Source organism: Myodes glareolus, chromosome 27 (genome assembly GCF_982192425.1).
Source record: "Myodes glareolus chromosome 27, mMyoGla1.1, whole genome shotgun sequence".
Lineage (NCBI taxonomy): Eukaryota > Metazoa > Chordata > Mammalia > Rodentia > Cricetidae > Myodes > Myodes glareolus.
In genome coordinates this window covers 14,371,531-14,396,221 of record NC_142052.1, presented here as the reverse complement: position 1 = coordinate 14,396,221, position 24,691 = coordinate 14,371,531, and the positions used below count along the sequence as shown (strand labels likewise).

Sequence of the window (24,691 nt, the reverse complement as noted above, 5' to 3'; positions counted from 1 at the left end):
TATAATAGAGGGAGGAAGCATTACTATCCTCTTCCTTGCTTTCTAGAGTTGTATTTATATTTCATTATAAAATGTTTTTAAGCCCTATTTATATAAGGAGCAGGAGAAAGATGTTCCTATGGTCTCTTATTTAAACTAGAGAATCACAACATGAAATAAGATTAGTTTAAACACGCGTGTGCTTCTGGTGTTTGGTGGAAACGTCTTCTGCACTTTGGCCAGTAGATTAAGCCATGCTTGAAACAAGCTGGAGCCACACACGTAGAGTTGGTGCTCTTTGTGCAAATACTTCCTCTCACGGAGAAGCTTGTCGTCACGTCTCTACTCCACGTAGTGCCTGTGGGCCCGGGAGGAAAATGTCACAAGTCCGGGCTCCGATTTTGCCCGCTACTTAACAGACCTGCAGAGTTACACTCACATCCGGGCAGGCTGGATACATCCACAAGGTGAGAGGAGTGTTAGACTGCTCTCCGTGCAGCGATGCTGCAGGAGGCTCTACACAGCCTTCGATTTCCAGGTGGAGGTCCATGAAAAGTCAACATGATTTAGATGTCGGAGGGTGAAAGCAGGCATATTTTAGGGGAAAGCGGGTGTATCCATGTAATAGTGAAGGCTCCCCAACTGTTCATGTGAATGGTGTTTAACCACAGGGTAGGCCATGTGTAGCGGTGCACACTCTTAATTCTAGTACCTGGGAGGCAGAAGCAGAAGACATCTGTGAGTTCTGAGTTCCAAATTCACCTACTCTACATAGCAGTTCTAAGACACCTAGGGCCATATAGAGAGGGCCTGTCTCAAAAACCAAATCAAAGCACTGTGGGCTCACGGATAAACTCGGATTTCTGATCTTAAGGGCTCTTAAGGGCCAGGACTATAGGATGTACCACCAAGCCCAGTTCCATGCTGTGCAGAGGACAGAACCAGAGCTGCATGCTTGCTGGGGAACACTCTGATGTTTAAACACATCCCCAGCCTCCAAGTCTAATCTCATAGGGAAAAAAAAATCTGTGAATTAACATTCTTGTTGTCATTGTATCTGCTTTTTTTTATTTTAAATGTTATCACCATCTACATAGCTCAAATAGGCCTTAACTTGTCCTCCCCTTCAACTCCAGAGTGCTGGGGTTACAGGTGTGGGCCACCACCCCCTCAGGGGGCCACCGTGTAAGGATATGATAGTCAGCTGGGGTGGGGAAGAGAGAGAATGGTATGGGGTATTTGGGAAACTGAAGTTAAAGTGCCCCACAGAGATCTGTGCATACATCTTAGTAAGTAGTGACTTCTTTTTCCCTCTTCTGGTCCCAGCTGTCACACATATTTACCATAAAGTGGTTAAACAATAGAGGTTAGCGCAGCAGAAAACAAATCCATTCAGGGTCTTTCACTCCAAAGTCACTGATAGCATTTGTTGGTGTAGATCCACCTTGCACTTTTTCTCTACGTAGGGTCCTTTTGTTTTCTAGATCAGGGCACTTTATTCATTGCTCTGTAACTTGTTTGCAGGTAGAGATCCTGACGATTTCCTGTGTTGAGATGACCCACATCAAAGAGGGAAGGATTTGCTTGGCTCACGGTCTTGGAGGCTCCAGTCCTGGGGTCAGGTAGCACACTGCTCTGGCGTCTGCTGCAAGCTAGGGTATCATGGCAGGGGCCCATGCTAGGGGAAATCTTCCTCACAGCTGCAAACAGATATCAGGAGAAAAGAAGGAATGGGGCTAGAGCCCCACTGCAGCCTTTCAAGGTATGCCCACAATGCCCAAGGTCTTCTACTGTACCCCATTTCTTACATTTTCCACCTCGCAGTGCCCAGTTGGGAACTGTGCCTTCATTTAATACCTGGGCCTTTAGGGGGCACACAAACACAAACCATTACATCTCCCCATACTATAAAATGTTCTTTAGAAAACAATTTATATAACATAACTAATATATGCTCATGACAATATGTTCAAATGGTAGAGAACCATATAGTCTCGAAGGTAAAACAGTGCTTCTCTTGCCACTGTCCAATATGTACTCCTAGAAGAGCTCACTACTTGCTTTTAAAAATTGTTATGTTTTGCCTGCATGAAAGTCTGTGTACCACCTGTATGCAGTACCCATGGAGGCCAGAAGAGGGCGGCAGATTCCCAGGGACCAGAGATATAAATGGTTGTAAGCTGCTATGTAGGTGCTGGGAATTGAACCCAGGTCTTCTGGAAAAGCATCTAGTGCTCTTAACCACTAAGCCATTTTCCAGCCCCACACTAATAATAGTCTTACGTGTGCATAACCATGACATACCTGTATGCACCCTTTCAGACATTTTCTATGTCCTTGCAGGTAAATAATTATTCTGCATAAATGGAATTAATATTGCTCTCACTTATATTGGTTTGTTTCCCATCACAGTATATGGGCATACATCATAATCTTTCTTCATAGCTGTATTTAGATTTGCAAATCATCTTTACATTGCTAGGGAAAAATAATGTTCTATCTTTCTACTGTTAAAATATCAGGATGAAAGGTTTAGATGAATAAAAACTTACTTGTACACAGCATGTTACCTAGGTAAACATAAATGATTTTTTTTTAATCTTATTCTCTGTGTGGTGGTTTGAAACAAAATGACTCCCAAAGTGAGTAGCACTGTTAGGAGGTGTGGCTTTGTTGGAGTAGGCGTGGCCTTGTTGGAGGAAGTGAGTCACTGTGGGGGTGGGCCCTGAGCTCTCCTATGTACAAACTACTCTTAGAGTCGCAGGCCACTTCCTGTTGCCTTCTGATCAAGATGTAGCCAGCACCACATCTGCCTGTAGGCTGCCATGCTGCCGGCCATGATAATGGACTGAACCTCCCAACTGTAAGCTGCCACCTCTGATAAATGTTTCCTTTATAAGAATTTCTGTGGTCGTGGTATCTCTTTACAGCAACAGACACCATAACTAAGATACTCTGAGAGGAAAGGCAGTCGTTTTATCTGTGACATGAAAGTTAATTTCCTTTATAATTATAAATGAAAGTGTCATTATACCTCATTTCATAAAAAAAATCACAACCACATAAAGCAGTATGTGCCCCAGCAGTAGTGCCTGCCTGTTGTGCACCAAACCCCAGAGTCTGCCTGTCACAACAGGAACTATAATGCACACTTGTAGCTTTACACTGGGGTGGGGGAGTGCAGTTAAAAGTCTAAAGCCATCTGAAGACTGGCCTGACCTGGAGATCTTGTCTCAAACAAAAAACACACTCCCAAAATAAAAATGAAAACCAATGAAAACATATTGGGGTGTTTTTATGCAAGAGGTGATAAATGGCACACACATTTCTTCAATATTGAAAATCTTACGATGGCAGGGTATAGATGGGGGTCGGCATGTCAAGGGAAAACACAAAGGGAAGAACAAGGAAGGAGAATGAGAACAATGGTCCTTCCTACGCAAAAATGAAGGTTAAGGAAACTGGAGAAATGGCTCAGCACTTAAGGCTGCTTAGTCCTGCAGGAAAGAGTTCAGCAGCCACACCAGAGGCTCACAACCACCCGTGCTCCAGCTCCGTGGGATCTGATGGCCTCTTCTGGACCATGGGCACAGCACTTACACATGCAATTCCCACGCACAGATATATACTGGGCCTAAATCTTATTTTCTTCTTTTGGTTTTTCGAGACAGGGTTTCTTTGTGTAGTCCTGTCTGTCCAGGAACTCTCTCTGTAGACCAGGTTGGCCTCGAACACAGAGATCTTCCTGCCTCTGCCTTTCGAGTGCTGGGATTAAAGGCTAAATAAATCTTTTGAAGATATGAAATAAAGATTAAAATGAGTCTATAGTCGACACATGCAGGTAACTGTCCTAAGCAGTGTCAGAATAAACTGGTGAAACTTTAGGGTGAAACGGCACTGGCAGCATCCCCAGGTTTAGTGCACCCTGATTTCTCCTCACCCTGTACAAACGGCCCTTAACAAGAATTTAGTAGAGAAAAACAGCGCAAGAAAATTCCTTGTAATTACTGAAGTCTTCCACTAGATGTCAGGGTTGTTCCACACGCAGCACGCATCTAAGCCACACAAGGTGGGTGTGAAGTGCCGGGTGTAAAATGTGAAGTGTGTGGCTGTGTCACACTGCACTTTGAAAAACCACATTTCTTCAAATTTTAAAAAGTGTCTTCGTCTAAAGAGATTTCCTCTAAAACTGGGTAGAGTTACACAACATTAGTTTGGTGGCTTTTAAAGCGCTGCGGAGTCTTAGAAAAGTCGCCCTGTGAGTGAACCTTAGGACAGTTGAATGGAGAGCATATGAGAACGACCTGACTCGTAGCCGGGGCTTGAGGGGCCTTCCCAGCTGAGTGCTTTGTAAATGCACTCATTCAGAGTCGTCCTCCCACCGGCAAGTCTGAATATCTCAGCCACAGGCCCCAGCTGATACGCACCTTATCAAAATCCAGAGTCAGCCATATCATACCACTAATGAGTACATATGCATCCTTTATGCCGATCTAAAATAAATAGGCACAAATGCATACTGACTAGATATCACTTGTTTCAGTATAAATAGACCAATCACTAAAGCAAATACTGAAATCGGCTGCTGATGAAGGAGTTCCAAACACGAGAGTTTCTTGTACACACGAGGCTTAGTAATTATAAAGTTGGGCAACAAGAACTTCTTTCAGGACAGAAACAGAGATTAAATAGGGCTGCATAATCGGTGCTTACCGAGTACACGGTCATGTCATAAAGACCCTCTGCCATACCTTACCCAGCCTCGACACGGCATGGCCGGGCTGCCTCAGCTTGGTAAGCCAGACTTGGTTGACTCCCCCTGGGAACTGCACTGGGAGAAGGAAGATGACTATTACTGGTCCTACAGAACAGAAGGCCAACAACACCAACAGTGAGTTTCAGGTGCCAACCCAAAGCCACCCTGCAGTCAGGACAGAGGCTAGCATGAGAGAGTTCTTCCCATTTCATAGGTTCTCTGCTCTGTCCTCTCCAAAATAAAAGACATATGGTCCAATGTCGCATAGATGGGCATTTATTTGTTAGTTAGTTAGTTAGTTAGTTAGTTAGTTTTTCGAGACAAGGTTTCTCTGTAGCTTTGGAGCCTGACCTGGAACTAGCTCTTGTAGACCAGGCTGGCCTCGAACTCACAGAGATCCGCCTGCCTCTGCTCCCAAGTGCTGGGATTAAAGGCGTGCACTACCACCGCCCAGCTTGGGCATTTATTTTTGACACAGAGTGCTCCCATGTATCCTGAGTTGGGCTTCAACTAGTAATCCTCCTGCATCGGGCTCCTAAGTGTTGGGGTTACAGGAACAAGTTGATGTGCTGCCGTGCCCAGCATACATGCATCTTATATAACACTAAGTTCATTTTCTGCTCTCATCCAACGCCTTGGAACTGTTGCCTCTCAATTGCATCCCCCACTGACCTTTACTCTCCCAGATCCCGTATTTATGAATTAGCCTTCTCACAAAAATCTGCTTATGACCCAAGTCAATGCGCACTGTGCTCTGAGATCAGACATCTGCAGAGTTGAAAACATGTCTGTGGGTGCCAAACCCCTGATTCCAGTGGGGACCAACAAGCAAGCTCTGGCTTTCTATCTCAGCTCTCACACTAAGCACAAACATCTTTTCTGTTGTATGCTTAGTGCTGTGTTCCCATGCTTTTGTGCGGTGTGTATATGAGTGTGTGGTGTGTGGAGTGAGTTTGTGGTGTGAATGTGTGGTATGGTGGTGTCGGGGGGATGTGTGTCTTTGGTATGGTGTGGTATGTGTGTGATATGTGTTTCTGGTATGCAGAGGATGGGTGGCTGTGTGGTCTGTGTGTGTGGTGTGTGAGGGGTTGGGGGTGAGGGAGGTGTGTGTAGTATGTGTGGAGGGTTGCTGCGTGGGTGTGTATGGTACATAAGGGAGTGTGTGTGTGTGTGTGTGTGTGTGTGTGTGTGTGTGTGTTGATTTTGCTAAGAGCCCTGGCCCCAGGATAATCTGGGATTGCTGCGCAGTGTTCACAAGCAGAAGAGTGTGTATGCATGAAGGGGAAATGAATGCATTATGTAGCTTTGCTCTTTTATTGACTCATAGTGCTGCCGACCGTGAGCTGTGTTTGTAAGTCAACACTGCTCACACATAAGGTATTTAAACAGAAGCACACATACAACAGTCTGAACGGATCAACTGATTAAAATTTAACCAGAGGTTCCCAGGCATCTCCTGAGTGCAATGTTTCAGGATTTGCTAATTTGGCATTCGTGGTGACCACATAACATTAACGGCCACAAAATAATGAAAATAGGCTATTTAGGCAGAATCTCCTAAGTTGGCTTGGGACACATGATCTAATTGTATGAAATGTTGGGGGTCTATTAGCTCCCTGCTCTCTTCTGCAGGGGACTGCACAACGGATCACAGTAACACTGAAGATTTGGTTTCTGCGCTGGATAGTTTGTCAACTTGACACAAGCTGGAGTCATCAGACAGGAGGGACCCTCAGCTGAGAAAACGCCTCTATAAGACTGGGCTGTAGGCAGCCTGTAGATCATGTTCTTAATTAGTGACTGATGGGGAGGGCCCACTGTGGGTCATGCCATCGTTGGGGTGGTGGACTTGACTTCTGTGAGAAAGCAGGCTAAGCAAGCCACAGGGAACAAGCCAGGCGTAGCACTCCTTCATGGCCTCTGCTTCGGTTTCTGCCTCCAGGTTCCTACCCTGCATGAGTTCCCATCCTGACTTTCTTTGATGAGGAACTGTGACATAGAAGCGTAAGCCAAATAAACCCTTTCCTCCCCAACTTACCTTGTGGTCATGGTGTTACATGGCAGCAGTAGAAACCAGAGGACACTTTCTATTTGCTAAGTTGGTGCCTCAATATCATCCTTTGAAAGTGGTGAGCAATCAAGGCATAGTTCTTTGGTTGCAATTATCTGGGGACAGGTTTGAAATGAGAAGGAACCTGCAGTTCTGATAATGGAAACAGGGGGGAAATCCTCCATCATAGCTGCAAGAAAGGACAAACACACATTTGAATCTCATGATCTTTCTATTCACTTTATTTCCACTGACTTGTGTGCCTAATAGGATCATTAAAATATGACTACACTATAAGCAATAGCTAACTAAAGGGGACTGCTTCCTGTCTTTGTCTCCACTACGCTGATGAGGAGCTATGAGGATCCTGGCGATAGCAAGATGGTGGAAGCCGCAGCTTCCTGTAAAGAGATCTATTTTTCCAAAGACATGTATTTTTGTGACGAGCACCGATCTCAGCGGGGGCTGACTACACAGACTTGCTTGTCTGAGTAATTATTATAATTAAAGCATGCTCTCCTGCACGTCTTTCCTGCACCTCGGTGATGCCTAACCTTCACAATTGCGCCAGTAGGTAGCTGAGATTGTACTGGCTGAGGCTGAGAGCATGGTTTCTGTGGGATAGCAGCCTTTATGAGAAGCAGTTTGGACAGAATCCCAAATCTCCCTGGTTCCAAAGCTTGTGTGTTGCTTTCCCCAGAATGTCTTCACATAAATAGTCCACATACTTTGTGTATCCCTGGTCAAAATGAAAATTCATGGGCTCTTCTGAGATAAATATTTTAGGGCAGTAATCAGAATATTGCAACAAGGTTCCCTCTTAGGGTCAGGCTGTGTGACTGTACAGGTTTTTATTACATTTTTAAAAGACTTTTTGGTAATCTTACATATGAGTACTGTACACCATTTCCACTCTCCCTCTGCCTCCTTCTTTGCCCCCCAAGGTCATTACCTCTTTTTCCTTTTTTTTATAATTTATTTTTATCTTATGTGTTTTACCTGCATACATGTCTGTGTGAGGGTGCCAGATCCCCTGGAACCGTCATGTGGGTGCTGGGAATTGAACTCGGGACCTCTGGAAGAGCAGCTAGGGCTCTTAACCGCTGAGCCATCTCTCCAGCACCCCTTTTTCTTTTTTAAATGGGATTATAATATAATAAGATGAAGCAAAGACGAACACATCAGAACTGAACAAAGCAAACAAACATAAAGAACCCAAGAAAAGCCACAAGAAAGGGACCTTCTCATTCACAGTCAGGAATCTCATAAAAACAGGAAACTGGAAGCCATAACATTTACACAAAGGACCTGAAGCGCAAAAAGAGAGAAGGAAAAAATACATATAATAAAGATAACAGGATAAAATAGTAAGAACCCTGACATTATGAGGCAGGAACCTCTAAAGACGCATTGAGTTCATTTCCTATTGGCCATTTGTGGTTAAGCATGCGGCCTATGTGAAACTTGCTTGAACGAAGTTAAATTTTCACTTGCAACTGGTTATCAACTAGAGATCACTTCTGAATTAGGGACGGGGCTGAGTCCACTTCTTCCAGCTCTAGAACCCCATCTAGTGCAGACCTGTGCAGGCTACATGTGTGCTGTCTCAGTCTTTGTGAGTTCAAATGTGCATTGATCATGTGGATTAGAGGCCTTGTTTCCTTGATGTCCTCAGCCCCTCTGGCTGCCTATTTTGCAGGGCCCACCGAGACCTGAGAGGAGGGTTTGAAGAAGCTTCTTCGGTGATGGCTGAACAAGGTACTGTTTATTAGGAGTCATTTCATTGCTACTTCTTTTCTTTTTAAAACAGTATTTGGTTTTACCCTAGGTCCCTAATCTCAAGTTCTTGGTCATCCAAGCAATATCAGGTATGAATTCCGTCTCATGGAGTGGGCCTTAAATCAAATCAGATGTTAGTTGATTTCTCCCACAAACTTTGTGCCCCCAGGATATCTTGCAGACAGGACAGCATTGTAGATCAAAGGGTTTGTGGCTGGGTTGTTGTCTAGGTTTCTCCTTTGATAGGCTGCAGAGCACCTGTACCAAAGACGCTAGAACACAGAGGTTCTATGTAGGCAATGGCTTGGCACAACAACCGTGTTCAGTGAATTATGTAGGTGCTGTCTTCAGAAATGGGGCCTTGCAGTTTGTGGAGAGCAACCTATAGTCTTGACAACAGTGTTGGTTGTTGGCAGGGTTCCCATGGGACCCCTTTGACCAACAACTTAATTAGATGTAACTCAATCCTGGTATTGGAAGATTCATTTGGTGACAAGAGATGACTCTGTCTCCTCAGTATTTGGTGACTTCACTTAGATCACCCTCATATGTATGTATTTTAGGAAATCTCTACTTAATTAAGTTTCCATACTACCCCTCACATGGCCCTTAAATTTTAGCTCTCTCTGCATTCCCTCCCTCATCCTTCTCTCCCTCCCCCTTTTCATCTGACCCTCCTGTTCCAGTCTGCCCTTCCCCATCCATCCAAACTATCTCTTTCCTTTTCTCTGAGAGTTCTATCTGCTCCACCCTCCCCTCCCCACCCAGTCCCTCACTCTATACTTAACCTGTGTTCTGTAGCTTGGTTATCACTAATGTAGCTAATATTCACATATAAGCAAATACCATATTTGTTTTTCTGGACCTGGGTTACCTCACTCAGATTTTTTTTTTTTTTACATAATTCCATCCATTTACCTGTGACTTTCATGATTTCATTTGTTGTTTGGTTTCTCAAGACAGGGTTTCTCCATAGCCCTGGCTGTCCTGGTACTCACTCTAGAGATCAGGCTGGTCTCGAATTCAATTGATCCACCTGTCTCTGCCTCCTGAGTACTGGGATTAAAGGCATGCAGCAACAGCTGAATAAAAACTTCATTGTGTAAAGTTACATTGTCTTTATTCATCCGTTTAGGGACATCTAGGTTGTTTCCAATATCTGGCCATTTTGAATAGAGCAGCAATGAACATGGTTGAGCAAGTGTCTCTGAGGTAGGAGGAAGCATCTTTTGTGTATATGTACAAGAGTGGTATAGCTGGATCTTAAGGTAGACTGACTTCCATCTTCAGATGAACTGCCATATTGACTTCTATAGTGGTTGTACAAGTCTGAAGTCGTACCAGCAATGGATGAATGTTCCTGTCACTCTACATCCTCGCCAGTATGAGCTGTCACTTTTTTAAAATTGATCCTAGGCATTCTGATAGGCGTAGGATGAAATCTCAAAGTAGTTTTGGTTTGCATTTCCCTGATGGCTAAGGTGGTGAACATTCAAGTGTTCTTCAGAGATACCTGCTTGGTACTATTTGTTGCTGCTATATTCACAACAGCTAGAAGGTAGAAACAACTGAAAAGTCCTTCAACTGTGATTCCACAATGCTCAGGAAGCTGGTCCTGCCCTCATGTCACAAAGCCCCCAAAGAGCGCCAGCAGAGCTGGGGACGTGGGTAGTCGCGCTTCTATTTGGCATTGGCTTTATTCATGCTTGTGCCATTCACTGTTAATTTCTTTGGCAGTCTGGGTGCCTTTGTTTCTAAAATAGACTGCAGAGGCATCTGTCAAAACGAAAAAAAGCATTTCAACATAGAAACACAGGCTGCCAGACTCATAACACGTAACTGGTGATGGTGGGGCTTTTACCAAAAAACAAAACAAACAAAAATAAAACACTTCAAAATCAAATAACCAAACCCCCCCCAAAAACCAAGGGCAGGACAACTTTGTTCTTTGTCATGTAAATTTATTTTAATACTTACCTGTGTTTAACTCTTTGAATAAGTGGAATTTGCATCCATCATTCGTTTTTGGGTGCAGATTTCCTTTGAGCTGAGCTATAGATAATTCTCCCTTACCACAAGGTGTCAGGAATGATTTCTTCTGTTCTTTGTCCAAGCCTATTTTACCTAGCTAACACCATTGGCACTGTGGTTCTTCCACTAATCTCATCCTCTCCTACCAAGGGTGCTCTGTGTCCTCTCTGGGAGTGTGAAACCCTCTGATTTAGTGTTAGGAAAGTAATGAGACTAAATGTCGTGTACTAAAGTCAGGATGTCTCCGCTTCCTTCTCCACCGCCTTAGCTCTTTTATGGTAAGAAAGCTAGTAAACTCAACTGCTAATGACTTTCTATCATAAGAAAGCTAGTCAACTCAACTGCTAAGGAGTTCTAGAATAAACTATTTTCGTCTTCCAGCTGAGAAAATAGCCGTGGTACTTTCAAATGAGTGACTGCAGATACAGGTGGCTAGATAAAGTTATGCATTTTAAAAATAGGAATTGCACAGGGCAGTGGTGACACACGCCTTTAGTCCCAGCACTCGGGAGGCAGAAGCAGGTGGATCTTTGGGAGTTTGAGGCCAGTCTGGTCTACAAGAGTTAGTTCCAGGACAGGCACCAAAAACTATAGGGAAACCCTGTCTCGAAAATCCTTCTCCCCCAAAAAAGGAATTGCTTCCTGCCCCTGTGGCGGCACAGCATAGCTGGCCACAAACGTGGATGCGAGGGGATGGCTGCCCAGTAGCAGACCACCTAAATTTTATTACATCATTCTGTTTGGTGTACGGGACGTCCTAGGTAGGTGAGGGGCCAGAGTACTGGTGGAGAGCCGAACACCAGTTAAGGGGCTTTTCAGGTGATTCCTTCATCAATCAACAAAGCTTTACAACTCCCAGCACTGGCTATGATTCCTAATTTCCTTATTAACCCATCGGAAACTCAGCAATTTAATCTCTTCTGGGCAGGAGTACGCTGGTAAATGTGCAGTAATCAGAGGAAAGGGCACTGACTTGCAGCACTTGGTAATTCCAGAGGCACAAATGCTCCCACCGTGACCAATTTCAAGCCACCAACTTGTCATTCCTGTGTATGGATGTCGGTTTTTGGGGACCACTACCTGGCACCAGCATCCCATTCCTTACCTTTGAGCTCTTAAAGTAGCCAGAGCCTGGTGTGGTGGCATCCCTTAATCCCAACACCCAGGGGGCAGAAGTAGGCAGGTCTCTGTGAGTTTGTGTAGTCAGAGGTGACAAAGGACAAGGTGAGCCTTCCAGGCACCTGCTTACCCCAGAGGAGGGCTGCCAGCTCTCGGGGCAGCCTTTTGGCCATTCCACTCCACAGCTTTATTTTCTAGAAATACAGGCAAGAAAAAGCATATGGCAGGGGCTGGGCTGGTGGTTCGGCAGTTAAGAATACTGATTTTTTTCCAGAGGACCCTTGTTGGATCCCCAACATTCACGTGGCAGCTCCACTTGTGAGTAACTCCTGTTTCAGGAGATCTGATGTCTTCTTTTGGCTTCTGAAGGCTCCAGGCATGTAAGTGATAACAGGCAGGACATTCTCTATAGACACAGAAATAAAAGCATTGGGGAAGAGAAACCCACTTAAAAGATACTGGTGTCCTATCTTATCAATGATTTTTTATACCTTTTTTTTAACTGTAAGAAGTGACTTCTTGTCATTTCTATCAGTGTGATCATATGGCTGACTCTACTCAGTGGGCCACAAACTCCTATTATTCACTGCGAAGCTCAGGGTTTCAGATTTGCCGAGTGGGAGCTCCTGGGCTTGGCTGCTATGCAACTGAATGCACCATCAGGGCGCTCACAGCAGGTGTGCTGGGTTCTTTCTGCATTTTTCTTGCCTCAACACTGATAGCTTTTTCAAGAGACCCTACGCACATCCTGATAACGGGTGTGATGATGTGTATTCTTACTTCTGGTAAAACCCAGACTCTTGTGATCTGGTTAGCATAAAATGACTCTCTAGCACTTGATCACCTTCGGCGAGTCTGCGGAACTGAGTGCAGACTCTGGATTAGTACGCTTCAGGTATCATTAGCTGGGATGCTCAACTTGAAGCTGATTCTGATTTCTGGTGTAACATATAGTTCTTCCACCTAAGAGTCCACAATAAACCATGGGTTTCAGTGGGGAGTTCATGTCTGGAATGGTTCCAGATGGCTGTAATTTCAAACCAAAAGCTCATCATAGACTTTACTTTCCTGTAACCTTTCCCTTTTGGATGGGGAAAGATGCCCCTACCTAAATACTTGGGATTCCTGATCATCCTAAACACAGAAGTTCACTGCTGAAGAGGACTCGGCTGTCATCTTTCTCCAGCATTTCTGCAGACTGGCGAACAGCCCAGAGCCTGGAGGACGAGCTCCGTCAACGGCTCCTTGCGTCGCAGCGACTCCCTGCTTCTAGATCCTAGTCCAGTCCTTTAGGAGTGCCTTCATTGCACTGGCATATACTTGAAAAGCATTTCTCAAACTGTTTTACCTTAAAGCTGAGAAAAGAACAGAGACAAACTTGTAAAAATACATCTTTTAATAAACACGAGGGAGCACACCACACCCAAGGAGGTTTGTACCTTGTGGTTCACAGCGCACACTATCCATCATAGGGCACATACACAAGCAGAGTGAACTGATTCTTTTCTGAAGCTGGACAACACAAGCCTGGTATTCCATCTCACATTTGAGGTTGTGGACCAAGCTGGCCCCTTAGAATGCCTTTAAAATGAACAGCTTTTAAACAACAGAAGAAGTTATCCACCCCATCTCACATGGCCCAGGAGTGCTCAGGAGGCTCCCAAGGACTGTGAGTGCATGCTTTCCTTTGATGGCGTCACAAAATAGCTATTTATGTCAAACCTGCAATACCAAAACGACAATACAGAAATAGCTGTTTCTCTTCCTGAGTGAATTCGTAATAAATACTAACCGGAGGCTATAGATAATGATGCCATAGACTCTCCTAAGAAAGCTTAGCATTTGCAGTACAACCCTGGGAGCCGCAAACTCTCCTATTCTCACTGCTGAGTGAGTCCGTTTGTTTTCTTTTTCTCTTTTTAAATTTTTTTTGAGACAGTGTCTCACTGTATACCTCAGACCGGCTTGGAACTTGGTATGGAGACCAGGATGTCCAGGGAGATGCACCTGTCTCTGCCTCCTGAGTACTGGAATTAATGTCAAAAGCCACCATGCCTGGCCCTACTTTTAACTCTTTATACTACAACCAAGGGATGGTGGAATTCTTGGCCCTTTTGAACAACAGTTTAGTGAGAGAAAAACTAAGACTAACTAACAAAGGAGAAAAACTAATACTAATCTCAAAATCCAGCTGCCATTGTCTTGGAATGATCAATACTTAGCTATATCTATGAATAAGAAGAACCAGAGGTGATAAAGATTCAAAGTGATAATTTAAAAAACCATAGATGTACATGCTTTGTAATGACAGCATTTAAAAATTATACAATTGGCTTTAATTGCCTACATGAAGTAGTGTTGGACTTAGGGAAAACTACTACACATCTCTATAGAAATACTCAGATTTGCAAAAGAGGCATCATGAACTGTTTATCACAAAATCAGCCGCTTATAAAAATCTGTAACTATAATATACCACAATCCTTGCAAACATAGTGCTAGTACACTGAAATTATATCAATTGAGCAGCTCAAACCACTAAGAGTTAAGACCCAACAACTCTTAATGTCAAAGTGTTACTTTAGTATCAACATGCTTTCTTTCGCTTGATATCACATCAGGAGACATTTTTAAAACCTGTCTCTCTCTAATGCATCATCTTAATCTCCGAGGTAGAAAGGGTACAGTTTAATCTCTCCACCGCCTTCCCGTTCTCCTTATCTGAAACTGTTAGCACAGCTCGGAAGCTACGAGGGGAGATGTAACTTAGGTCAATCTCTGTGTCCAGGACATTGCTGCTGGTGTGCCATAGGCTGTCTGTGCCAGGAAGACACGGCTCAGCTGAAATATTTTCCTGGACCAATGCTTGAGAAGTCACCAGCTGCCAGGAAAAGCAGCCTTTTGGCTGGTTGTCTGTTATCAGTTTGTTCTGTATTAGGTCAGAATTTCTACACAGATGTAGCTACATCCTCCTTTGTGTGTCCCCTGGAGCACTACTCAGCGTGAGGCGGACTACAGGCTAAAGGTCAGCTGTGAGGGAGGGGCGGGAGCTGAGCAGGCCAGCTGTCACCACACACATCACTCATTACCCACAGCAGCCACCACGTGACTCTCTTACACTGTCACTAAGAACAGGCTCCCGTGCCCTGCCATGGAGGTCTAAAAGGCAACCATTTGGCTTCAACAAGCTTTTGTTCACTTGTCTTAGCCACTAAGCTTGTACAGGGCATGAGGACTACCTGACTGATGGATATCTGGAAAGGATTTTATCTTTCCTGTCACTTGGCACATTTCAACTCCAACAATGAAACCTCTAACTAAAAATTCTGGAGCACTAGGTGTGGTTGGGCACGCCTGCAATCATTGCTCAGGAGGCAGACGGGAGAACGGTGAAAAGTTTGGGGGCAGCCTGGTCTAGAGAGGGAGTTCTAGGCCAGCCAGGAGTACACAGCAAGAGTCTGTCTGAAAACGAAAAAAGAAGTTAAATGTTAGCCATATTTAAATGTTAGCCTTACTCTAACATCATTTAAAATGCTATCACTTTGCACTGACATGAGGTAGAAGATAGTAATCTTCAGTGTACTGGTGCCTGTTCAATTAGTCCCAGGAGAGAACAAAATTATACCCTCGAGCTGGCAGAGTCCCGGAGACGAACTGCAATCCTCTCCTGACTGAAATTCCTTGTACTTAACTGCTCTTTTCTGTTTAGGCCGCCAGAGACAAACAGGATCTGAAATACCGCCAGGATCGAGCACAACAGCCCTGTCCTCTCTGTGCTGTTTCATCGCCTCAGCTGCCATCAGACATCAACAGGGAGGCTAAATACCCTTCTAGGATTAGACGCGAGATAGAAGGAATGCTTCACATTTAGAAGAACGTAATATATACCTCATAAAATCTAGCAGCATTTCACTCTACCAAGATATATAAATTTGGCTCCACTGACTAGTCAAGAACAAAGGAAAAAATATACAGGTCCAAAAAGGCTCTTTACGCAAGGGACCGTGAGGCTACCGTACGACACGGACTTCTGACGGCTAACTCTATGTCTGTTAAGTGCTATGGGAAACTACTGGAATGTCGATTTCTATGGCGGAGAGGCGGGAGCGCGATGAGTAGGGCTGTGAGTAAGTGTGCATACTGGCAGGATGAGAGTACAGCGGCTGCCAGAAAGGCGAGGACAGAGATTTGCATGCGCAGTACCAAATGAACAGAAGAAGAGCGGTCATAAACAGACCCCCTGAGCTAGCGATAGTGACAAACACCGCATAGTCAAAGGCAAAGACTGGCTCAAACTTCCTGTTGAGATGAGTGTTATAGAAGATGGCCCAGATGGATGGGGAGAGGCTGACAGTGCCGGCCAGGAAAAACAGGAGTCCAGACACCAGGTGGCAGCCCGCACTATTGACCAGACACTTGGCCAGTTTGATGTTAGGCACCGAGGACTTGAAGGCCGTGTTACACATTCCAATCAGACAGAGTAGCAAGGCACCCATTGCGATCAGGATGCTGAGAGGCAGGGCAAACTGGAGGACACGCAGGTCCAGCTGGTCCACAGACAGGTACCAGGTGCGGTCGTACATCAGGCAGTCACTGCTTCCATCGTACCGGACACACTTCACCCACAGGCCGGTGTAAACCGTCAGGTTCTTCTCGTTTCTGTTGAAGGTGATGAGCCGCAGTTTCCTCCAGTTGGGAAGCAGAGTCCCCGCGAAGAGGCCTGCCACAGAGGCAATGCCACACAGGAAGGAGAGCACTGTGGCCGCATGCACATCTCGGCAGCCCATGGCAGTGAACAGTACGGCCAAACTAGGGTGACAGAGAGGGCAAATCAGGCAGAGCAGGAGACAGCACAGCTACAGGTGCCACCGCCCGGCAGCATCGGCGACGGAATGGCTGTGCAGAGGCCACGTCTGCAGAGCTTGCTGGCTCCTGCCTCTGATCCTAGCCTGGTCTCTATGCTGAGTCCTAAACCAGACCCCACCCCACTCCTCTGGAAAGAAAGAGAGGAAGGGATGAAGGAAGGAGGGAGGGAGGATGAAAGGAAGGAAGGACGGAAGGAATGCACAAAGGAAGGAAGGAAGGAAGGAATGCAGGAAGGAAGGAATGATGGAAGGAATGCACGAAGGAAAGAAGGAAGGAAGGAATGCACAAAGGAAGGAAGGAAGGAAGGAATGCAGGAAGGAAGGAATGACGGAAGGAATGCACGGAGGAAGGAAGGAAGGAAGGAATGCAGGAAGGAAGGAATGCACGAAGGAAGGAAGGAAGGAATGCAGGAAGGAAGGAATGCAGGAAGGAAGGAAGGAGGGAAGGAAGGAAGGAAGGAAGGAAGGAAGGAAGGAAGGAAGGAAGATGAACCTCCGTCTCCTCCCTCTGCAACAGGAATGCACACCAGTATATGTGTCCCAGGTCAGGCGCACACACATACACTTTGTCATCACTGTGCCACACAACAACTAAAAGTTTTGGCCATAACCATTTTTCTTTCAAAATTAACTTGAGTAACATCACACCTAAAATTTTCTTCGTTGTTAATACTCATTTGGCATACATACATGGGCCAATCTGCATATTAGGTGTACAATGAAAAAGCAGACGTTAAGCACAAATAATTCAAATTACAGCTAGAGCTAGACCACTCAACAACGAACAGCCGGCTACAAGCACTACAGCCTGAGCACGAGCGCCCCAGCAAACACAGCGAGTAAGAGGTCTGGTCTGCAAAGGCAAAGGCACGGAGAAAGCAGGGCAGAACAGCAGGCTGTTAAGAGCTGACTCTGGGCCAAACAAGACGGAAGGACATTCCTTGTGCCTTTAGTCTGCATCCGCAAAATGGGTACGAAAGCAGTGTCTTCCTCACAGGTTCCCCCAGCGACCCAATGTGTTTGTGTAACATCAAATGCTTAGAAAACTGGGACGTGTTCTGTGAAGCTGCTCAGCGACTGCCTTTGTGACCGTGCTCAGGACTCGGCACACCGGAGTGCCCGTAAGCAACCTGTGCTGAACGAATGCTTAACGAATGCTCAATGAGGAAAAGGCAAGCGCATCTCACTGCTATAATTCTGGCACATCGGGAAATTATTACAAGTGGAATGATCTCATCTCCAGAAAAATCAGGCAAGCAGAACAGGAGAACAAAGTCCTGGGTTTCTGCTTATCTACCTTCTAGCTGACTCAATTTGATCCAAGTGCTTTTCAGGGAAATCTCTAGCACATGGTGGTTATAGAGATATTAATGTTTGTGGACGATCAATGGAGATTCTGACGTAGGACAGCTGTGGATGCTGATGCTATTATAATAGAACCATCAGCAAGGCTCTTCTCGCTTCTCAAAGTAGAAAGTTGTATTCTTTTCTTGTGTACGCTAACTATATAAACCAGTATCTGACTCAGATTTAATTTTTTTTGAGAGTTTGCAATGTATCTCAAAGCACTACTCAAATATATTTTGCAAGGAGGCCACAGAGCAGACAACTCTCAGGGCTCCATTTCCTTTTGTTGTTGTTTAAAGCAAGGTGAAAGGGCGAAGTTGAGAGTAGCTTTATCTCTGATACATTATCACGGTGCTCACAGAATCCATTATCTTTTCCAAAAGCAAATATTCTCTACTGAGATGGCACAAGAACATTCCCAGAAGTCAGGATCAGAAAGATAACCAAGACAAAATGCTAAGAAACTAGGTTAGCACATGTCTCGGCAAAGCAGGTACAATGTTCTTTAGAAAACTATGCTACATGTGTAAGCTATACTGTCATATAAATTAGGAATAGTTTTATTAGCATAAATTCTATGCCTGTGTATTCAAATAGTAGCACATTATTAAGTGTATAATATGAAAATCGAGTTTGGCCATGGATGGCCTTAACTTAAAGAGGGCAGTTCTAAGTTTCCCAGAGTTACTAGCTACTACCTGTGCTGCCTTCTGTTGGTGGGTGTCAGAAGCTACAACTGTCCCAGGACATTTTTAGAATAAAATGACAGATTACAGTTTAGTTTTCATGCAAGTCAAAAAAAAAAAATCATCCTCTCTTGCTTAATTTTAGCAACAAAGAATGAACACTTTGGTGCCGGTTTGAGAAAGCTTGCATTAGGAATGCTTACTGCTGCCAGCTCCAGAATTCGGTTCCAGGAGTCCTTTGACCAGTTTCCCCCATATACGATCAGTATATGTATAGCGCCAGGCATACAATTCATTCTAGGGTTATATGAATGCAGAGTGGGCCTGATACCAAGACCATATAAAGTAGTTCACAGATGTGGGCTAGACAAAGAAATGGCTGTGACTAAGAAGTCACTTGTTCAACAAATATTTTTTGTCACATGTGACACATATGGAAGACACCAAGGTCACTGGTCCAGTGTGCTAATAAAATATGCTGCTCCATACAAACTCAAAATACCGGCAGTTAATCAACTACATAATTGCTATGTATTACATGAACATTGTTATATATTAAGCAACATAAGCCAGTAAACCATTTATTAAAAAGCTATTGCCCTGGGTTAGAAAAAGACTGAGCAATATGGAGGAGGTTGTTCCTATTTCTCCTAAAGCTCCGAGACTCCTTCGGCTACTCCTCTCAAACTCTTCACTCAGTCACAGTTCCGTTCTTGCTTCCAGAAATGGGAACAAATACTTACAATTTCAAAGTAATCAGTATCGCTCCAAACAGTGTCCTGTGCCACCGATTTCTGCAACCCAAAGGCAACAAGGAACAGGATCAGTACAAGCAGTTAGTAATCCTCTCCTGTAACCCTTAGCCTACAAACAACACTAATGAAGACGGGCAGACCAACATTCACTGCGGTCCTAGTGTATTTAACCACACCCTGCTTCAAGTCAGTGGGGGTTCTGCATCCCTTCTCTGAGCCAGCCATGGTGATACAGCAAGGACTGAAAGTTTTAAACGGAGTCAACAAAGACACCATAAAATGTGTTTCAGAAGCAGAACATGAGCAATCTCAAATCTTCAGGCTCAACCCCAGTGCTGAAGTTAATGTCTAGCATCCTACAGCTTTCTTTGGTCATTTCACTTATTGTCCCGTCATTAACTCTACGTATCTACAGTCTGAGGTCTCACTCCACTTTCAGATAACATTTTACAGGCGATGGGAAAAGGATATATTTCGTTTTAAAGCTGAAAACTACTGCTGTCTCCCAGATTACTGCTTTTCACGTGAGAGAGAGGAAAAGGTTTCCACTCTTGTGCTTTGTCAATGAGCTCTACATCCAGAGTATTTTTTATTTCTTTCCTCTCAGTAGCTTCCCATTTCCTGAACAATGAAGACTGAGTCAAACCTTCCCACATTTACACCGTCAGCTTTCACCCCAGTACCCAGCCTCTCACGGGCAATTCTCACCTTACACGCCTCACGGTCTATGCAATCACTCTTTCCGTTCACCTTACCAAATTTCCCACTTTTGAATTTAGTTAGAAGGCTGACCACATGCTAACCTTCCACACTTTTTAAAAGATTTATTTTCATTTGCTGTGTATGGATGTTTTGTTTGCATGTATGCCCCACACGCAAACAGTATCTGCGAAGGCCACAAGAGGGTGCACCTGGAGTTACAGCCGGTTGTGAGCTGTCACGTGGGTGCTGGGAACCAAACCAGGTCCTCTGCAAGAGCAGCAAGTGTTCTGAACTGCTAGGCCAGCTTCCCAAAGCTCTAAGGCCTTTCGTAGTCCCTGCCTATCCTTTGTTGACCAGATGTCAGTCATCTTGCGGGGAACCAACCTAACCCTCTCACGTTCTGAACGAATCCCTGGCTGCTGCATCCGCGGCTGCATCATGTGAGCAGCACTCTGAGTTTCTCTTCGGCAGCGCAGCAGTGAGAATGCCTGCCACTCCTGGTTTACATACTGCTCTTTCCAACAGACTGACCTTCAGGCCAGAGATGCTTGCTTTGTCCCTGGTGCTTCCTACAGGCACACGGGAGGAACTCTATTACTCGCTGACTGAAGGAGTAAATACATAGCTGTCCAAACGAATCTAGCTGGTACACAGAGAAAATGACAGCTTTGGTTTAGTGTGAGTTCCGCTCACTTCGTTCGGGACAAGTCACCACACCCTGTTCCCCGAAGCACTGAGGCTGTTTCTAGATTGAGTGCTTGTTTCCTGCTCCTTAGTTGCTAAAACTCTCTCTAATTTTGTAAAATGAAAAACAAAAACATTCACCTAGCAATGACGACAGTTTTGGAGTGGTTACTGACCAAATCAAATATTCTGTTCCAAAACTGCCACCCTACATCTGTCTCAGAGAAGAACATCTGGTACACAAATGTTATCAATGATATCACCTGGAATAAAAATATTTTCAAAAGGATGTTTTCTCTTGCTTTGAAGAGAGTTCAAAGAAGGCTGATGCAAAACAGTGGCTAAGAGCTTTGGGAATCCACGAATCCATGATAGTTTTTTCAGGGGCAATTCCAAGGAATTACTTCAAAAGAATGTATGCCTCATAGTCACTAAATTAATTCTTGATGTTAACAATGGCCATCCGTTCTATCTATAATTTGGGTTTTCTTGGAAACTGGAACCATCTACCACTGTACCACAAAGGTTCTATACTGCTATTTTGTTGAAGAAAATCACTGCTCCCGGCTGAGACAGCAGAAAGCAGACGTTATATAACCAAAGGACATGCTTACCCGTTAGTGTACCTGCTCCTCCGGAATCAGATGAAACAGGTGCACAGCTGCACACAAAGCAGAGATAATGTGGGCCTACGGAACAGGAAAGGCTCCAAATCACCACAGCATTTCTCTAGAAACTATTTTAATTCACAGAGAAGCAGGAAAAAATAGCAATTATCTAGACTTAATAAGATGCTACATCAGAAAAGGCAAGCAATACGTTTTTCAAAAGGAGAGTTTAAGGTTGAGGACATAGCTCAGTGCTAGGATGCTTGCCCACCATGTAGAAAGCCCTAGGTCAATCACCAGCACCACTACAAAGCAAAAAAACAACAAAAACAACACAGGTGATCGATTCTTATATTCACTGTTAGACATGAGTCCCAAAAGAAAAATAACACTCGTTTTGTGGTTTGAAAGTTCAGGGTAATTAGGACTTTACTGGGTTAGAAATCTATGGAAAAAATTTAATGGCTTTTCTTTTTTTTTCAATATTAGGTCTACAGCTATCATGAAATAATGAGAACGATGAAGACACTATACAACTGTCTTGGCACTGAAAGAAATACATTATTTTTAAAGTGTTTTAAAAACGGGGCTCACAATAAAACCAGACGAAACTGATCTGCATTGTTCATCGTGAAATTTGCGACCAGAGTGTTCTTTTTAGTTTCTGCCGTACCCTTGGCTCAACCTGCCATTTCAGGAAGTTTCCCTATCTCTAAAGAGGAGTGACTTCCTCTTTAAATACTACTTAGCTCAAACAGGTAGGCTGAGTGAAAACTCATAAACGCCCCGGAGCTTCCTGGGTCGAGGCGTTTATCACTGGTCGCATTCCAGTAATTATGCAGGATGTGGCCGGGTGCTGACTTCGGTCAAGGTTCCCCACTCTCGTCTATGATTCTTGAACTGACACCATGCACGTAAGCGTGACTGCTTCACAATCAGGAGGGCTCACTTGACAATCAATGGCACCAATGGGACCCCTGGAGACCACCTAGGGTGGCAGGGGTGCGCTGCGGGGACTGTCCCTCCCCTCCCACGGTGGAGCCGCGTCCTCAGGAGCCCCCGAGCGGCCGAGCAGGGAAAGGGGCGGCTGCGCGCAGCCAATGGGGCGAGCTCGCCACACGCGCTCGCGGTGCGTGGGGACCGCCGCGGGTCAGCGTTACACAACCGGGCGCGTCAGCCGCTGCCGCAAAAATAGCAACCGCAGCTCGCGCCTCCACCCCCGCTCCCCGCCCCCCCGCAGCGCGGCCCCGCATTTCCAGGCTCCTCGGAAGGGATGAAAATGTTTTAGCGCTCGACCACATACCTCCTCAGCCAGCTTCCCCAGCCGCACATGTGGGCAGCGTTTAAAATGCCGACTCGCCGCCACTTCGCCGTTCCACACGACACCCTCAACTACTTGCAGAAGACTCCGAAACGGAAGCGTCCCTGACCACACCTACCGGGTTCTCACGGCCCGGAGCACCCCGCTCGCCCACTCGGAGCAGCCTCTTACCGCGCCTCCCTCCCCGGTCGCGGAAGTGCGTCCGGGCGAAGCCGCCCCAGAGGCTTCAGGGAGCCAGTCAGGCTCTTCCCGGGCCCTGCTCAGGAAGACCTTGCGGCACGGAACTACAGTTCCCAGCATCCACCAGGCCACGGGCCGCAGACCATATCCCACGACCACCCCTCCTTCCGGTCCCGCCTCCCTTGCTTTCGCTTGCACCGTTGTGGCCTGGTTTAGGGATGCCTACAACTTCCAAAGGATTCCACTGCACCATATAAACATGCACCGGTGGAGAAACAAAAACTGTGGTTAATGTTGGAAACTTTTTAAATTATATTTTTCATACATTCCGATTATATTTTTCCTCTTCCCCAACTCTTCCCAGATCCTCCCCACCTCCCGACCTACCCAATTTCATTTTATTTCTCAAAACCAAAACCCACAAGAATCAAAACAAAATAAAAATCTCAATAAAAGAGGCCAAACCAGATCATGACGAAAAGCACACAAAACACATGGTGTCTTGCTTTGTGTTAGCCAACTACTCCTGTGGTTGATGACATCGGGAGAAAACTGATCTCTTTCCCAGCAGCTGTCAATTGCAAAGAGCCTCTGGGTCAGGACATAATTTAGACTCTAAGCAAGGATGGGAACGTTTCTTGCATTAGTCATTTAAATGTTCTGTAACTTCTCAATTGCAATTTCTCAGGGAAAGGATCCTATTTGACACTACTTTAGAAGATCTCATCCATTTCTGGTCTGCTCTGCCCTGGTGCGACCTTGGACAGAGACCCATGGGGCCTGATGGTCTCCATTTGTAGAAAAGGGTGTCTACACCAGAAACTCATGAGAATTAAATTCATCTAATCCTGATAAGGAATATGTAGAAAGGTACAACAGTATCTGACACACAAGGACTTAGCTATTAATAGTTTCCATGTTGTGTTGCTACAGTAATAATTGAACTGCTGGTCAAAGAGGGGGATGTCTTATCTGTCCACTGCTGTCCTTTCCTGATCAGTACCATAATGCACAGACCCTGAACAAGTCTACCCAAGGTCAGAAACCATCCTGCCTCCAACCAGAGCTGGAGGAAATGTGCCTTGTTACCCCACCCGTTAGTGGGCTGACAGCGCTGAGCACTCTGCCACTGAACCACATCCCCAGTCTTAAAAAACAAAGCAAAATTGCACTCATACATTTTCCAGTCAGGATTGTGGGGTGCCCGGGCTGGCCTTGCTGCCCAGCAGTTGGGGTTACAGAGCTGCTGCCCACACCTGCAGTACGTCTTCAATACCCAATCAAGTCACCACTCACGGACAGGGACAGGGTGTGGTACAGAGGAGCTTGTCTAGACGTGACACAATGTTTTCTGGTTTTTAAACCTTGGTAGTGTAACCTTGACAACCACCACCATTCCCTCCTACCCCAGTTTTTAAGAGAAACTTATGTCTTAAACTTTTGAAGGAATATATTACAAATTTAGAATTATAACATGAATGGTTCTTTGAAATAAATTAGCTGTTGTGGTCGACGTTTTATAGGAAAATCTATCTGTATTCATCATACAATTTTTTCTATTGTTCCTGATGAAAATGGCACCACTTCTGGGAAAGATTTGTTTTTGAATCTGAGGTTCAATTATTATGTAGTTCCCTTATTCCTCCCCCAAACACACCCACAACGCAGCTGACTGGGGCTCTGGCTATTCTATTTAATCATGTTTCAGATCCTTCCAGTCAGAAGCTTTTACTCAACATCTGTCCTTGATTTAAAACAGGCTCCATATCCTGTAATTTGTGACAAACCATATACAAATAGAAATAAAGGTATATTTTAGCAGAATAATT

The 24,691-nt window shown here is 45.0% G+C and overlaps 1 protein-coding gene across 4 annotated transcripts; it reads right to left on the bottom strand.

Annotated features, from left to right (window-relative positions):
* Positions 1 to 11,886: 11,886 nt before the first annotated feature.
* Positions 11,887 to 22,940, bottom strand: Cldn12 (claudin 12). 4 transcript variants are annotated; one of them, XR_007231817.3, is made up of 5 exons: positions 20,895 to 21,008; positions 19,356 to 19,406; positions 13,154 to 16,523; positions 12,823 to 13,069; positions 11,887 to 12,120 (listed from the first exon to the last, which is right to left on the bottom strand). XR_007231817.3 is itself a non-coding variant. In XM_087902325.1 (4 exons), the coding sequence occupies exon 4, from the start codon at positions 16,499 to 16,501 to the stop codon at positions 15,767 to 15,769; it is 735 nt and encodes a 244-aa protein (XP_087758451.1). In that variant the 5' UTR covers positions 16,502 to 16,523; positions 19,356 to 19,406; positions 21,368 to 21,442; positions 22,665 to 22,940; the 3' UTR covers positions 13,093 to 15,766. The 4 variants fall into 4 exon arrangements, 3 of the variants coding, with proteins under 3 accessions (XP_087758451.1, XP_087758453.1, XP_048289594.2); XM_087902325.1 differs by lacking the exons at positions 11,887 to 12,120; positions 12,823 to 13,069; positions 20,895 to 21,008 and adding exons at positions 21,368 to 21,442; positions 22,665 to 22,940 and having other exon boundaries at positions 13,093 to 16,523; XM_087902327.1 differs by lacking the exons at positions 11,887 to 12,120; positions 12,823 to 13,069; positions 20,895 to 21,008 and adding exons at positions 21,368 to 21,414; positions 22,665 to 22,940 and having other exon boundaries at positions 13,093 to 16,523.
* Positions 22,941 to 24,691: the final 1,751 nt, after the last annotated feature.

Bases quoted from the DNA above. Each gene is read 5' to 3' on its own strand.
- Cldn12 (XM_048433637.3), bottom strand. From the start codon at position 20,986: ATGTTCTTCTCTGAGACAGATGTAGGGTGGCAGTTTTGGAACAGAATA. The intron at 19,407-20,894 runs GTGAATGTTTTT...TTTGGGTTGCAG, and splicing joins AAAACTGTCGTCATTGCTAG to AAATCGGTGGCACAGGACAC. The intron at 16,524-19,355 runs GTAAGTATTTGT...CTGTCACCCTAG, and splicing joins ATACTGATTACTTTGAAATT to TTTGGCCGTACTGTTCACTG.